We start from the raw sequence: 14,268 nt of genomic DNA on the forward strand, positions 1-14,268 counted from the left end.
ATAGATCTTAAAAGAAATTAAGAGAGGGCACTGTTATAAGTTGAGACATTCAGAGAGAAACACTGCACATATCTCAAGCACCGAGTCTTCATAAAATTGAGGAAATTCTCTCCTTGCAGTTCTCAACTTGCACTACCTGCTGGAAGTTCTCTCAGCTTTCTGGAGAAAGGACTGAGAATGGCTCATCATCACTGGTCAGTCTTAATCACGAACAGTTCTGGGGCCTCCTGCTCTGTGTTATCTTCACTGCAATGTTAACTTGCATGATTAGCACATGGAAGAATGGCCTAATTCCCCCCTGCCTCCACACTGCTGTGCATTTTCACTTTTTTACAATTCACCGGGATTCCTCACAGCACTTAGTGCTGCAGTAGCTTATGCAGGTCTATGAATGTTTTCCACACTATGGGAAGAAACCATCATCTTTCCTGACATACAGATACAGAGGGTTCTTGAAGGCTGGCACTAAGGAGCTATCACTAATAAGCACCCAAGAATTGCCAGCAGAATGCAGACGCTTGTTATCTGGCTCTTATGCCAGAAAGGACTGGCTGCCTTTACAGGAAAACTGGTTTTTCAGAGGTTTGTGCATGCATATCATAACTAGGTTTGGGCAGTATCAAATAAATACCTGAATTTACTGCAATGAAGGCAAACTAAGGCAGGACACTGGCACTTGTGCTTTCGCTACATATTAACATACTGTCAACCAGAATGTTTCCAACAGGAGAGTAGGTATTAGTAAGACGTATCACATGAAAAATGTCTTTAAGGTATATAACACACCATATAGAAGAAATTTGCTTATGTTTAATGAAGACCCTGTATCCCATTTTTTTTTCTTTTTTAAAAAAAGGAAGCATATTTGCCTAACAGGACAACTAAGTACCTACTGTTACCTGATTAACAGGGTGCAAGTGTAAATACAAGGTAGAGACCAATTCTTTTAAACCGAAAATAAGTAAGAGCCTGTTTACACAAAAGCCAAAGAATAACGATGAAAGAATATTAACAGTATTTCTTTAAAAAGAAAACCTCACTTTGCAACATACTCAATCTGAATCAATTAACAACAGCTTGCATTTCTTCACAAAAATGCAACTGCATACCTCAGGTAAGTAAAACCTAACTCTCTAAACTGTGTTAAAGACATTTTTCCCAGGAATTATTGTGCATCAGAGAGACAATGAAGTTGTCCAAGTAAATTTGTATTATTTCAATAATTTAGAAATAAAGAAGGGGGGGCAGGAGAAACAGGATTGCTTGCATATGCCTAAATCAAAGCGAGTATCATTCAAAATTTAAAATTTAATTTTTAATTAATTTCATATTATTTTACAGCTAATGTTTCTATTCAGCAGATATGATGACATTTACTGCATGGTTCTGACAATATTCTTCAAGTATTTATTGTAAAAGCAACAAAGTCAACTGAGCATTTCCTATACTAGCCAGTCTGCACTAGTTATGCAACTAAAATTCAAAAGCGTTTTTACTCCTACCTCTTCTCTGTTGTTCTCCATTGAAGCTGGACTACTTCTAGGTTCTCTACTTTTACCTATGGAGAGAAATTAAAGGAAGCTGCTGAAATGCAAGAAATATTGGAAGTTCTTCACATTGTACGTTGTAGCACTGTTTACATTTCACCAGCGTGAATAAAGATGACTGTGTGACTTTCAGAGACAAACTGTTGCACAAAACACAGTCCACTGAATGGCATAAATTTTAGCGAAATTACTTTCAGTTAAGTTGCTGATAGGCTGAAAGACTGCCTTCCCATTCATGAAGAAATATTGAAGAAATTAAAGTGCAATTGTATATGCAGAAATAATACAGTTTGTGCATTTTTTTGATCTCTAAGAAGTTATTCTAAGACGTATTTTCTCTTACACATCGTGACATTAAAACCACAATATTAAATCTGGGATCATGGAACCTCTGACAAAAATCCTGTTTGACACAGGATATGATAGAGAATTCCCATTTCTCGATTTTGGGAACTGTGGAATATAAAACCTGAAGACATGCAACCTATTACTATCTGTCCCATCCACCAGTCCAGGTAATGGAAGGGAGAGTTTCAAGCTCAGTGATTCAATGATACTTGTATGAAGTTGCTCAAAAGGCTTAGTAATAGCAGTATTTTAATAGATGCAGTACTGAGAAACATGCAAGTGAAGTGGTAGTATAATTACAGGATACGTATCATGACCATTTCTGATTTTAACATAAGACTGCTAGCACTGCAACTTATATATCCTTAAACTTCAGTTTTGGGAAAAATAAACAATTTTCTTTTACACTTCAAAAAAAATTAGATCACTTTGATTAGAAAATTTAATGCTGGGTATTTGACCTAGGCTGAACTGTTTGGGTCAATTTCAGCCAAAATTATCCAGCCATTTCTGCGTGTGAAGCTAAGGTAGGGGGGAATAAGAAATGGAAACAGATGAAGTCTTTGGCCCTTTTAAGTACCTGAAATTTCTTCTCTGGAATATTACAGGCATTCCCCTATTCTGAGGGAAGAACCTGAAATTTGGAAGAAGAGTGACATTTCTTCTGGAGACTAGATGCTGCCCACGTTCTACTCTTGACCAATTTTGCTAAATCCACAGAAAATACCAGTTTGCACATGCTCAGTAGAGATTTCCTTGATTCTGGCAGCTACAATCTCTGTAGATTCTGCATTCAGATTGCTAACCAGACTGCACATGCGCTACTCCCAAAAGCAACTGAACATGCTCCATCGTCAGTTTCTACGTGTGACTGGGCTGTACATGCGCCATCCCCATAGAATGACCGAGCATGCTGCATCCCCGCACAGCTCCTAGTGCTGACCCAACTGCACATGCTCCATCCACTTCAGGGCTATGAGAGCGCAGGATTTCCCCTGTGACTGCTGCTCCAGGGCAGGGGCTGGTCACTGGAAACGAGCGCAGGAAGTGAGCCTCTCCTACGCTCTCAGTGATTCTCCTGCTGGCACCCACGCAATGTAGAGGAGGGAGACATCCAATTCGAATGCAGAGAGGATAAAGAAACATCATTAAGGCTGTAAAATCAAGTACTCAAAAATTAAGAAAAGCCAGAATGAAAGTTACTGGTGCAATTTCACTTTACTTATCATTTCTAGCACATAAGCATTATGATACAGTTCAGCTCCACAGCAGTGCACAAGATGGAAGCGCTCAGCGAGCAACGGCTTCGTATTTTAATTGACCTGTGTGTATGGCAGGGACATGTTCCATCTCTCGAGCCACACTTAACCATCTTCATCATCACCTCCCTCATCACAACGCTCTACCTAGTAGTTCACATATCCTCCAAATGCTGGAACAAAATGAGTTCCATTACTATATAAACATGATTTAGCCCCCATCATGTCTATCACTGACTGAGCATCCTGTGGCTTACAAAAAAAAAAAAACAAACCCCAAAACAAAAACACACATCCAAAACCAAAACACAGTTGCTAGAGACACTAGCATTATGCACAGAAAGTTGGGAGGGGAAGTAAATTTGCACAGTTAATTCTGGCATTTCCTAATATTTAAGTATTTAATCCTTGACTTTTCAACTTTAGTATGTTCTTTTTTAGAAATAAAATCTGAGATCTCAAAAACAACACTGAAACACGTCTGCTGTTAATTATTTAAGTGTACCCCTGTTTTGAAGTAAATCTGTATTTTAAGGCAAGGAGCCAAATTCTACTTCTAACTACACAAGATAAAGGGAAAAGATTTCTTTTTCCCAGTATGCTCCTCAGCAAAAATTCACTTTGAATGCATCTACATCACAGTTTAGTTTACTATTCTGCTGAAGTATCACATGAATAATTTATTTTTTCTATGTTAACGGTTCAGTTTGATGCTGACACAAGGAGGTTAGCACCACATGGCAGCAGACTCTATCTCAAGACAAAACATTGAAAGATAGTAACTACACATCAGAAAACCCCCATAAGTTTATTACTTAGGACAACAGGAGTTTGAAAATAAACTCCGTAACACAGCCAACACACTCTCATTCTCCTGTACTCTATCACTTCAGCACAACTTTTAGCTCATTGAACAATAGATTGAAAGGTTTTGCACCCGTACCCAGTCCCAATCAAACTAGGAAACCTAGTTAAATTTGCAAACAAATTTTATTCAATACTGTTATGAAGTAATTTCACTTTTTATGACTGTAATCAAAACAAAGTGTTTCAAATTCGTTACCTGTTTCTAACTTGTAAGTAAAAATTCCTAATGCCAAATTTTACCTAGCATAGGACTCGAGGTTTTTCAGAAGTATTATTTTGTTTCCAAATGTTTCCAGATGACATGTAGAAATCTTTTTCAAATAATTATGGAAACATAATCTCCAGAACTTCTTCCACAACTGCAAGGACTGCAAAAGCTTTACTTCAGCAGAAAAAACAAGATACTGCGCTTACACATTCAGGAAAACTGAACAAGGAACCGCTAGCACAGCAAATACACGCATGTTTGCCACCTCATGTTTCATAGAAGGTAAACTGCCAGTAGGATTAGCTTCTTTTCACATTTAGAAAAGATTCACAACTGAAAGAAATATTGTATCAAGGGCCTGTTGTATATTTATTAAGATATCACTACTTAAATCACATTAGGACTTTGCAAAACTGCCCCAGTGAAGTGCAATACAGTGAAATAAAAATACAAAGTTATTTGACTTTAGAATCATATATACATTGAAAAGAAAAACATAAAATGTCTTTTTACCTATGGTTTTGTTTTTAGATAATGCTGGAGGAGAGTTTGCGTCCTCAGATTCTTCTGATGAGTGAGCCAAGAAGTCATGAAGCTTCTGCACCAATGTATTCAACTTGCTTTCACTGTTAAAATACAAGTAAAACTTGAAGTTACCTATATATCTCACTAACTGAGCAAGCTTGAAAGAAATTATGTTTAATCGCAATTAATACACACCTACAAAAGAAACTCAGTTATTATTTAAACATTTGTTTCTGCAAGAGAATATCAAACTAAATAAAAAACACAATTTTGTTACACCCTGAGTAAAACAATAGGTGCAGCCTTATTGACAAAAAGCACTAAGGACTCTGTTAACAGTAATAATAAAAAGCCTATTTTAAACTGTTTTTACTGTTTAAAATTACTTAGAAAATTCAAGAAAGTCTGAGTGGTAATACTGCTATGACATGAAGATAGCAAAAAATGAAGTTAAGGTTCTATTTTGTCAGAAGCTGAACAGGTAAAATTAATAAAATCTTTATTTTAGTACCAAAAGTGTAACCTTTGGGGATATAAAACACTAGAAATAATAGCAAAATTTCACTTACAACCTTAGAAACAAACAGGTCCATTGAATATGACAGATCTACGTGCTTATGCAAAGCTTATATTACATCAGCCATGTACATATACACTGTATATCCTGTATTAATTTTGTCAAAACACAACCATGTAAGATCAGATCATTTCTTGATCTGTTTGTATGAGTATTCATAATTAATTTATAAAAACATTACCCTGGGAATTTTCACTAGGCAGTTTTAGACACCAGGAACTGTTAGTCTTACATATATGTACTCATTACAATAAAAAGGCAACACCTTTATCCGATGCTTTTGTTAAAAAGCTATACCACTTCATAATCTACATGTTATTCCCTCTCCTTTTATGTTGTTATTTCCCATTTTCTCCTCCCAAAGCTTCTACAATTTCCCGAGAGCAGTGCCTTTTTCTAGCTGCAAGCACACTGACTGAGGCCAAGGGCAGTCACCCTTTCAGACCCCCCTGTATCAAAAGTTACCACTCTCAGCTGTTTGCCACTGCTTCCCTCCAGGACACTATCAGTCCTCTAAAATCTGCCAGCTGATATGCCTGAGTCATCATACCTTATCTGCTACTGGATACCAGTTTTCAGACTGCTGAACTACACTACCCCCTTCAAAACCTAACCCAGTTAGAGGATACAGCCTTCCATCCTCTCCATCTCCCCATTACTTTCAAAATGGTCTTCTGACAGCAAGAAAAAGTAAGCTTTCTGTCCCTGTTTTACAGGTTGCAGAAACTTCTGAATGTTTATCAGAAGCTCAATCCACTCACCTTTACCATCTCTACTGTTTCTCTGAACACATCAATTTATTAACTTCTGACTTTCAATTTAACTGTTATTGCTAAAAAAAAAAAAATCACTTGTTTTAAGTACATGCAGGTGAGCACTCTCTTAAGCAGTGAGTGAAAGGGTATCATCACATTAGTGCAAATGACTATTTAAACCAGTGAAAATAACCACACATAAAACAGCATGAAACATCCATTTAAAAAAAAAAAATCTGTAATTTCTTTAAATCTTCTGAAGTACTCAAAATAAAACAAAATAGCACTTTGTAATGGAAAGATTTTCTGCATGAGTAAAGGACACTTTCTTTTGAGACTACATACCATCAATCACTTGAGCAACTTTGAAAGAGTGTAACAAAACCTGTTTTACTCTCAAGTGTATCATAAAATTTTTCTCTCAATCTGTCTAAAAGTCTTTCCCTCTAATTCCTGGACTCATGCTGCTACACAACTGCCAATCCCTAAACTTAGGTTTCCCTTTTTGACATGGATGGAGGGCATACTTCGAAAACACTACAGAAGATGATAATGGTACACTTCGGTTTTAACAGATCGCATGCTCTACTTTAGAAAGGAGATTTAATGACAATTTATTCACATTAAGTTGAAAAAAATTAAAGAGCTGTTCAGAATTATTTGATAGTAGAAGTACATAAAAAGATTTTATATCCATTCCAGATGGGCTGAAGAACTAATGCACATTCAGAAAGGCCACAAAAAAGTACATTTTTGGTAATAAGAAAAAAAAAACCCCAAACCAAAAAACAACCCACCCCAAAACCCCACATGTGGAATTCTGCTCATTTAGTTTATAAATAACATGGTTTGGTAACAGCATTTTAGAAAAGAAAATGGGAACTATAAATGAGTTATAATATCATTGTTCTCAATACAAAACAAATTCAGAATAGTATGCATGTGTCTTTGTGACTAGCACTTGGGACATTATCTACTACCATTTATTAACTGTTACCCTAACTAGCCCAAAACCATCGTTTTCAGAGCAAAATGTTCATGCTGACAAACAACAACCAAAAAATAAACAAACCCCTACAAATACTAAAAAGTCTTCTCAACTTGGTTTTCCTCTTGATTATTCAGCATTTTGTACCATAACCCTGTATTAAGGAATACCAGGTCAAATGTAAGTAAAGGTGTTACACTTACTATACTTCACCACACAGAAATTTTAATTTAGGGCAATGCTTTACCCGGTTTTGTACAAAAGTGATTTTATGTCATGTATTTATAGTTGAGAATATATTATCTATAATCTTTTTTAAAGCTTCTACTGCAAAATCCTTGTTCATTGTAATACATTAATAGACCCATCCACTATTAAATTGATCACAACCTATAAAATGTGTATTTTTTAAAAAAACATAGCCTAAAAATTTAGAACCACCTCAGAAGCACTAAGCGAAGCAAGCAGTCTCCCTCTACCATATAGCAACAGTCCCTACACTATTTACTAGTGGTTTTAGGCGTGCATGTTCTAAGCAAATGGCTTCACGATCAGTCTAGAGCTATTTCAACAGTTTAGCCTAATTAAAACAGGAATGAAAGGAAAGGTGTCCTACTATTACTGGTTTGGCCATGAACCTGATTTGCGACCTTGGGAAACTCTCTTTTAAGAATACCATTTCTTACCTAAATTCAGAGCAAGTGCCGTAATCATAAATGGTAAACGCCTGGCCCTGACTGCTATAAGAAAAGTACGCATTAAGCAAGCCACTTATTAGGCTAAATGACTCTACAAATGAATAGAATATGTAAGAAGAAAATGAAGGGACAGGTAGTGCCCTAACCTAGACACAGCATACTTAATGCAATCTGGCTGTTGACTACTGTCAAAACTGTATGTGCTTACCTGTATTGGGTTTGCATGGCAAGGTTTTGGTAGCAGGGTTGCTACAGGGGTGGCTTCTGTGAGAATTCCCCCATGTCCGACAGAGCCAATGCCAGCCGGCTCCAAGACAGACCCACTGCTGGCCAAGGCTGAGCCCATCAGCGACGGTGGTAGCACCTCTAGGATAACGTATTTAAGAAGGGGAAAAAAAAACAGCTGCAAAACAGCAGCTGGGCAAGTGAGAATATGTGAGAGAAACAACTCTGCAGACCCCAAGGTCAGTGAAGAAGGAGGGGAGGAGGCGCTCCAGGCACCGGAGCAGAGATTCCCCTGCAGCCTGTGGATGCCCGAGAGAGGCTGTGACCCTGTGGGAAGCCCGCGCTGGAACAGGCTCCTGGCAGGACCTGTGGATCCGTGGAGAGAGGAGCCCACGCTGGAGCAGGTTTGCTGGCAGGACTTGTGACCCCGTGGGGGACCCATACTGGAGCAGTCTGTGCCTGAAGGACTGCAGCCCAGGGAAGGGACCGATGCTGGAACAGTTTGTGAAGAACGGCGGCCCATGGGAAGGACCCACATTGGAGAAGTTCATGAAGGACTGTGTCCCGTGGGAGGGACCCCACGCTGGAGCAGGGGAAGAGTGTGAGGAGGAAGGAGCGGCAGAGACGACGTGTGATGAACTGACCACAACCCCAATTCCCCATCCCCGTGCCACTGAGAGAGAGAGGAGGGAGAGAGATTGGGAGTGGAGTTGAGCTTCAGAAGAAGGGAGGAGTGGGGGGAAGGTGTTTTTAAGATTTGGTTTTATTTCTCACTATCCTACTCTGATTTGATTGGTACTGATTTCCCCCGAGTCTGTTTTGCCTGTGACAGTAATTGGTGAGTGATCTCTCCCTGTCTGTATCCCAAGCCAGGAGCCCTTTGGTATATTTTCTCTCCCCTGTCCGGCTGAGGAGGGGAGTGATAGAGTGGCTTTGGTGGGCACCTGGCCTCCAGCCACAGTCAACCCACCACCTTACTTCATCCCCTGTGTTAGCTAATGATCACGCTTCTGCAAAGTGAGTCAAATCACCTTCGGACAAATAAAAATTTTAAGGAACAGTTTTCATTTGGATCCATCTTGCCGTACATTCATGGGATTATCCTCTCTGATGGCAGGTAAGGTGCTGAAAATTCATAGCCAGGGCAGGGGAAAGAGCAGTACTGCCCATTTCAGCGGCAAACCCAGGTCACATTGGATTATACTGTGAAACTGCACTGGAAAACCCTTGTTATTGCACTCAGCTTCTACCTATTTTCTTCAGACACTTCAAAAATGTAGGTGGGGAACGTCCCAGTTATTGTCAACATCTGGAAGAAGTTTTAAAACTGTATTTTCTTTAGACAAATGAATTTCTCATTCTTCCACAGGATCCTAACAACTTTTAGTCTAAATAAGTGCCCCTCATCTGAATTTCAAGTGGCTCCTGAAAGTCAGTGGAACAGGAGTGCTTTCCAGCCTTTCATCTATCTCAATGCTGACAAATACACTTTTGCAAATTTTTTCCTATCTTAAGTACTCACCTTCCTTGAGTTCAACACTTGTCTAAAATTTTTCCATGTTTAAACTTTTAAAATAGTTCAAGGGCACAAGTTTTTAAAATTCATCTTTACAGTTGCTTCAAGTTAAGTCCCAGTAATTTTTCACTTTTGAAGTAAAAATGAAATACTGCAGAGCAACAAGTATTAAGCAGACAAAATTAAACAATCCTTAGGAAAAAAAAATAAAGAAAAACAAAACCAGATGTGCTTTTAAACTGCCAGTCTGTAGACTGCCATCCTCTGCTTCAGACTGTATCCCTATGTGAATGACAGAAATCTGACAATGCACAGCAAAAGGCTAAATATTTTAATTAAGACAGTGGGAAGAAGGGAAAGAACTGACTATGTCTACATTAAAACACTGGAAGGTTTGGTGCTGAAGACCCAATACCCATGCTTCATACATTTAAGTAATTCAAACGAGGTGTAGTCTGGCTCTGCAGACTGAACAAGTACTAGCAGTTGGAGCACACCAAGAATGCTGGAGCACATCTTTCAGCTTAGTTCCACCCAGAAGGAATCCAGTTTGTGCACTCTAAGCACCCCCTGCATTATCAACAAAACTGAGTAAGCAAGGACAATCTGGAGACTTTTTTCAAAAATGCACTTCCTAATTCAGATGCTCATACGGATGCACCCAAAGTTCTGAAGGAGATCAGAACATATTTTTCCAAAGCATTTCTACATCTAATGTGTTACAAACACGACCATCTTTTAAAATTAGTTTTATAGTAAATAAAGCTGAAACTGATGTAATTTAATTAAACAAACAATTTCAAAACTGGTACTAAGCATCCCCCCCCATCCCCACAAGGTATAATTGCCTTTCCTACTACCTAAGCCTTGCTATAATCAGGCCAATATTCTGTCACCTGCAAATCTTCATAAAAGTTTTTCCTGATGAGAAGGAAAAGTGTTAGACTTACCCCAATTCAAATATTTAAGCTACGAGAACAGAGCCTACACAGTCATTTCATAATTGTGGCTGAACACAAATGAATGAAATAGCTTAAGACTGTTGGAAAGAGTGAAAGATGATAAAACCTACAATAGAAGTTGTTTATTTTCTCATCCCTAACCAAAAAAGGAGTGAACACACCTGCAATATCCTAAGAAGCCTACTTCTCTCAGAAAAAAAATACATAACCAGAAAATAAAATCAGCCTACCATTGTATCAGTTGAACAACTAAAGAATATGGTTTTATAAAGGGGGGGGGGGGGGAAACAAAGCACTTCTGAGAGGTTGTTTTTTAACTCAACAATGGTTTCCCAAGGGCAAAGCAACATGAAATTGTATAGCCTAAATCAGATTATTATTTTGTAACTTATTTATACTGATATACCAACTACACCAAAACAAGTCAGGCTTTACAATCAGGATTCACACAATCTGTTCAAGTTGGCATGAACCAGCTCTACTGCCAAAGGACACAAACCCTCATGCCCTGACACACACACCTGATGCCACTCACACTCTCAGTTCATAGAATCATAGAATCATAGAATCATTTCGGTTGGAAAAGACCTTCAAGATCAAAAGTTCTCTCCTTTCTCCTCCGCTTCAGTTCAAGTATTTGTTCTGACCTATGCACAGAAGCTCATCCATATCAGAAGTAGCCATTTCTTCTACTGAATCTAGGCAATTTCCCTAATCCAGCTCACCACTCATTGGTATGCATGTTCCCGCAAGCAGAGATGATGACAGAATGAGCTGGGGAGGAAGGAACTTAACTTCAGAGGCAGCAATATGCTATGTGAGCTTGAACTATCACGCAGCAGCAAAATTAGAGTTGGTCAGGTAAATCATGCGAAGAATCACAGAATCATTTAGGTTGGAAGGGACCGCTGGAGAACACTTAGTCCAACCCCCCAACACAAGCAGAGACAGCTACAGGAGGTCACCCAGAAATATCTCCAGTCAGATTCTAAGTACCTCCACAGATGGAGGCTCCACAACCTCTCTGGGTGACCTGTTCCAGCATTTGACCATTCTCACCATAAAAGAGCTCTCTTGTGTTTAGATGGAATTGTACCACATTAAACTTACTAAATCAGATACAGCCAGAAAATACCTGAATACCGAAGCTCTGACTGAAGAGATGCAGGCATCTAGCATTTCATCAAACTTGGAGAGTCTCTGCTTAAGACTTCGTTAACACAGCTTTACTCTTTTACTTTGTTTAGAACTGACTTTAAATCCACAGGGGCTTAATCAAGTGATACCTAGTACAGTTGAAGACACTCAATGATGTGGATGAAGTAACTTTGGAGCTTAAGTACAGCCTAACAGGTTCAGACAAGTAAACAGAATTATTTTTCTCCAGACACACAAGGGGAATGAGAAAGCAATGGTTCAAAGTCACTAAGAGACCGTTTATTCTGTTCAAGGAAGATTACACAATTTCTTTTTGTTGAGATGGTATCCAAACAACTGTATCAGGATTGGCTGAGAGTTACCATGCTTCACTAAAAAGTGAAAAATTCTTTGTTTTTTAACCTGTTTCTTTAATGGGAGCTAAAAAATAAAAAAATTAAAAAAAAGAAAGGGAAAAAAACAGCTAAGACAAACAAACTCATTGTTAGGTTGGCTTGAATGCCACGCAGAAGTCCGTAACTTCTATGGCAAAATAATCTGCAAACTGAAAAAGACTGACTGAAGTCAACCACTTGAAAATCTAAATACAGCATTTTCACCTTTATGAGACACAAATCATGGCAAACTGAATACCTTACTATGTTAATTCAGGAGAGGAAGCTCAAACTAGTATATATAACATAAGAAATAGAAAGTTATATTTAAAATCTTAAACATGCTGTGTTTAAAGGGAAAGAACTGCACATCCAATAGCATCATGCCCCTCTAACTTTAAAACTGCCTTCTCTTTTGCTTCATCTGCCCTCTGCTTCCTGGAGTTTACCACAGATTCTCAACAAGACATCATTACAAACTCTGTCTAAGAATTAAAGTGTGTCCCTTCAAGTCTCCCAGATATTCCCAGTGAGGTTTGTTACAGGTTTTAAGGGTTGTAGCCCATCTGAAGCGTAGTTTTCTTATTTTACACGATAAAAGTCATCTCAGTGTGCCCCACTGTCAGTCCTGAATTTATTGCCTAATTTTTTTGGTTTTGCTTTATGTAATAGATGTATTTGCCCAACAAGGCTTCTACAGTTGAACCTATTAAGACCTACAGTTGGACCTACTAAGATAAAAATTTCTAAAACTGTGTGCAGCCTTCAGACTTGCAAATAAACTGCCTAAGCAGCACTGAAGTTGACACTGGTCAACAACCTGTGTAACCAAGTTCTTGATTTTTACAAGGTTTCACTCCTTTTCTAAAAAAACAAAACAAAACAAAACAAAAAACCATCAATCCATCATCCATCTTGAATGACAACTGCCTGGTGGCTAGGTGTTATAGCAAATTATGAAAGCTTTATACTCTTCCTGTAGTGAATCAGGGCACTTTACCTACCATCTTTTAAAGTCAATATAAAACCTCCATTATATTTGCCACTTAATTCCTACAATTTCTTCCTTCTCCTCCTGACTCACCACTGGAACAACGTGCCACTGACCTATCCATGAAGTGATTCATGTTTCCAAATCACCTGCAGGCACAAGCTGAGCTCCAGTGATACAAAATGTGATTTCATGAGGTTCAGCAGTATCCTTAGGCTTTCCTGTTTATTAAAGACACATCTAGGGATCCAGTCGTAAACCATACTTTGTCATAGACTGCAGGCATTTATTTTTATGGTGAACGCAGCACATTCTAGTATTATTTTTTATATTTTTCTTTTGATGAGGCATATCTACATTGAAAGCACTAGCTCTTCCTCCCTTCAAGCAGAGGGTACAAGTGCTCATCTACAGCAGAACTGGGAATTTCAAGTTTCCACAATGTTAAGGCCACCCTACTGCAGAATATGTACTTCCCTTTGTCACACCAAATTATTTCATAGATGAAGATACCTTCAGTTAAGCCCTATAGACACCGTGACACAACATTTACAAAACCCTAACAGAGACGATATTGTACTAAACCAGAAATAATGAAGTCACTGCAGTAAGTTCCTCTCTTAGAGAATTCCATTTAAGTAGTGCCAACACATTGGCTCTGAGGCACACCTGGTACAGAAGACAACAGCCAGCCTAAAGTTTTGCTCTTCTTGGGGGAAGAGTCAAAGAATCCACTTATGCCCATTCTACATGATTGTGTGAAAGATGGCTAACTTACACTGTACCTTCAGAGAACATGGAAGATTGCTATTAACTAATTTCCAATTAGATTATTGTGGCATTAAATAACATGCCTTAAACAACCCTGTAATATCCCTCAGAACAAAGAAATTCAAGTGACTAAAAAATGCAGAAAATTTAACAAAAATGTTAAGACTAAGCTACCAAAGTATCATACTCAAAGACAGGTTAGGTCACTATGACAAAGATTCCTCCACTTTAAAAAAAAAAAAAAAACCCACAATTTTTTGGGCACAAGTTGTAGAGAAATCTTTATAACCATTTACAGAGGTAGCATTTTTTTTTAAAAAGTTTCTTAGTAAGTTACTCCAGTTTTCACCATTTTTTTCAGCATTCCAAACTTGTCACCCTGGACATGGGAGACTCCTAGGTGCTTAATATTAAAACAAAAAAGTATTTCCTACAAAAAAAGTTTAAAACTTCATAGCCAGAAGACTAGTATTGATTATTTTCCTTTTAAACACCGTAA

General features: G+C 38.2%; 1 protein-coding gene across 7 annotated transcripts in view; it reads right to left on the reverse strand.

Moving 5' to 3' along the window:
- The window catches only part of ATRX (ATRX chromatin remodeler), an 89,472-nt gene that overhangs the window by 72,533 nt on the left and 2,671 nt on the right, over positions 1-14,268 (reverse strand). For 3 of the 7 annotated variants that reach the window (XM_052813327.1, XM_052813326.1, XM_052813325.1), the window contains exons 2-3: positions 4,743-4,855; positions 1,503-1,558 (exon numbers count right to left, since the gene is read on the reverse strand). In XM_052813327.1, coding sequence (XP_052669287.1) covers positions 1,503-1,558; positions 4,743-4,855 — 169 coding nt within the window. Of the gene's footprint in view, positions 1-1,502; positions 1,559-2,475; positions 2,783-2,838; positions 2,977-4,742; positions 4,856-7,980; positions 8,013-14,268 lie in introns of those variants that run through there. The other 4 variants (XM_052813328.1, XM_052813329.1, XM_052813330.1 and 1 more) reach the window with 4 other exon arrangements.

The sequence above is a fragment of the Harpia harpyja genome, chromosome 18, assembly GCF_026419915.1.
Source record: "Harpia harpyja isolate bHarHar1 chromosome 18, bHarHar1 primary haplotype, whole genome shotgun sequence".
Classification (NCBI taxonomy): domain Eukaryota; kingdom Metazoa; phylum Chordata; class Aves; order Accipitriformes; family Accipitridae; genus Harpia; species Harpia harpyja.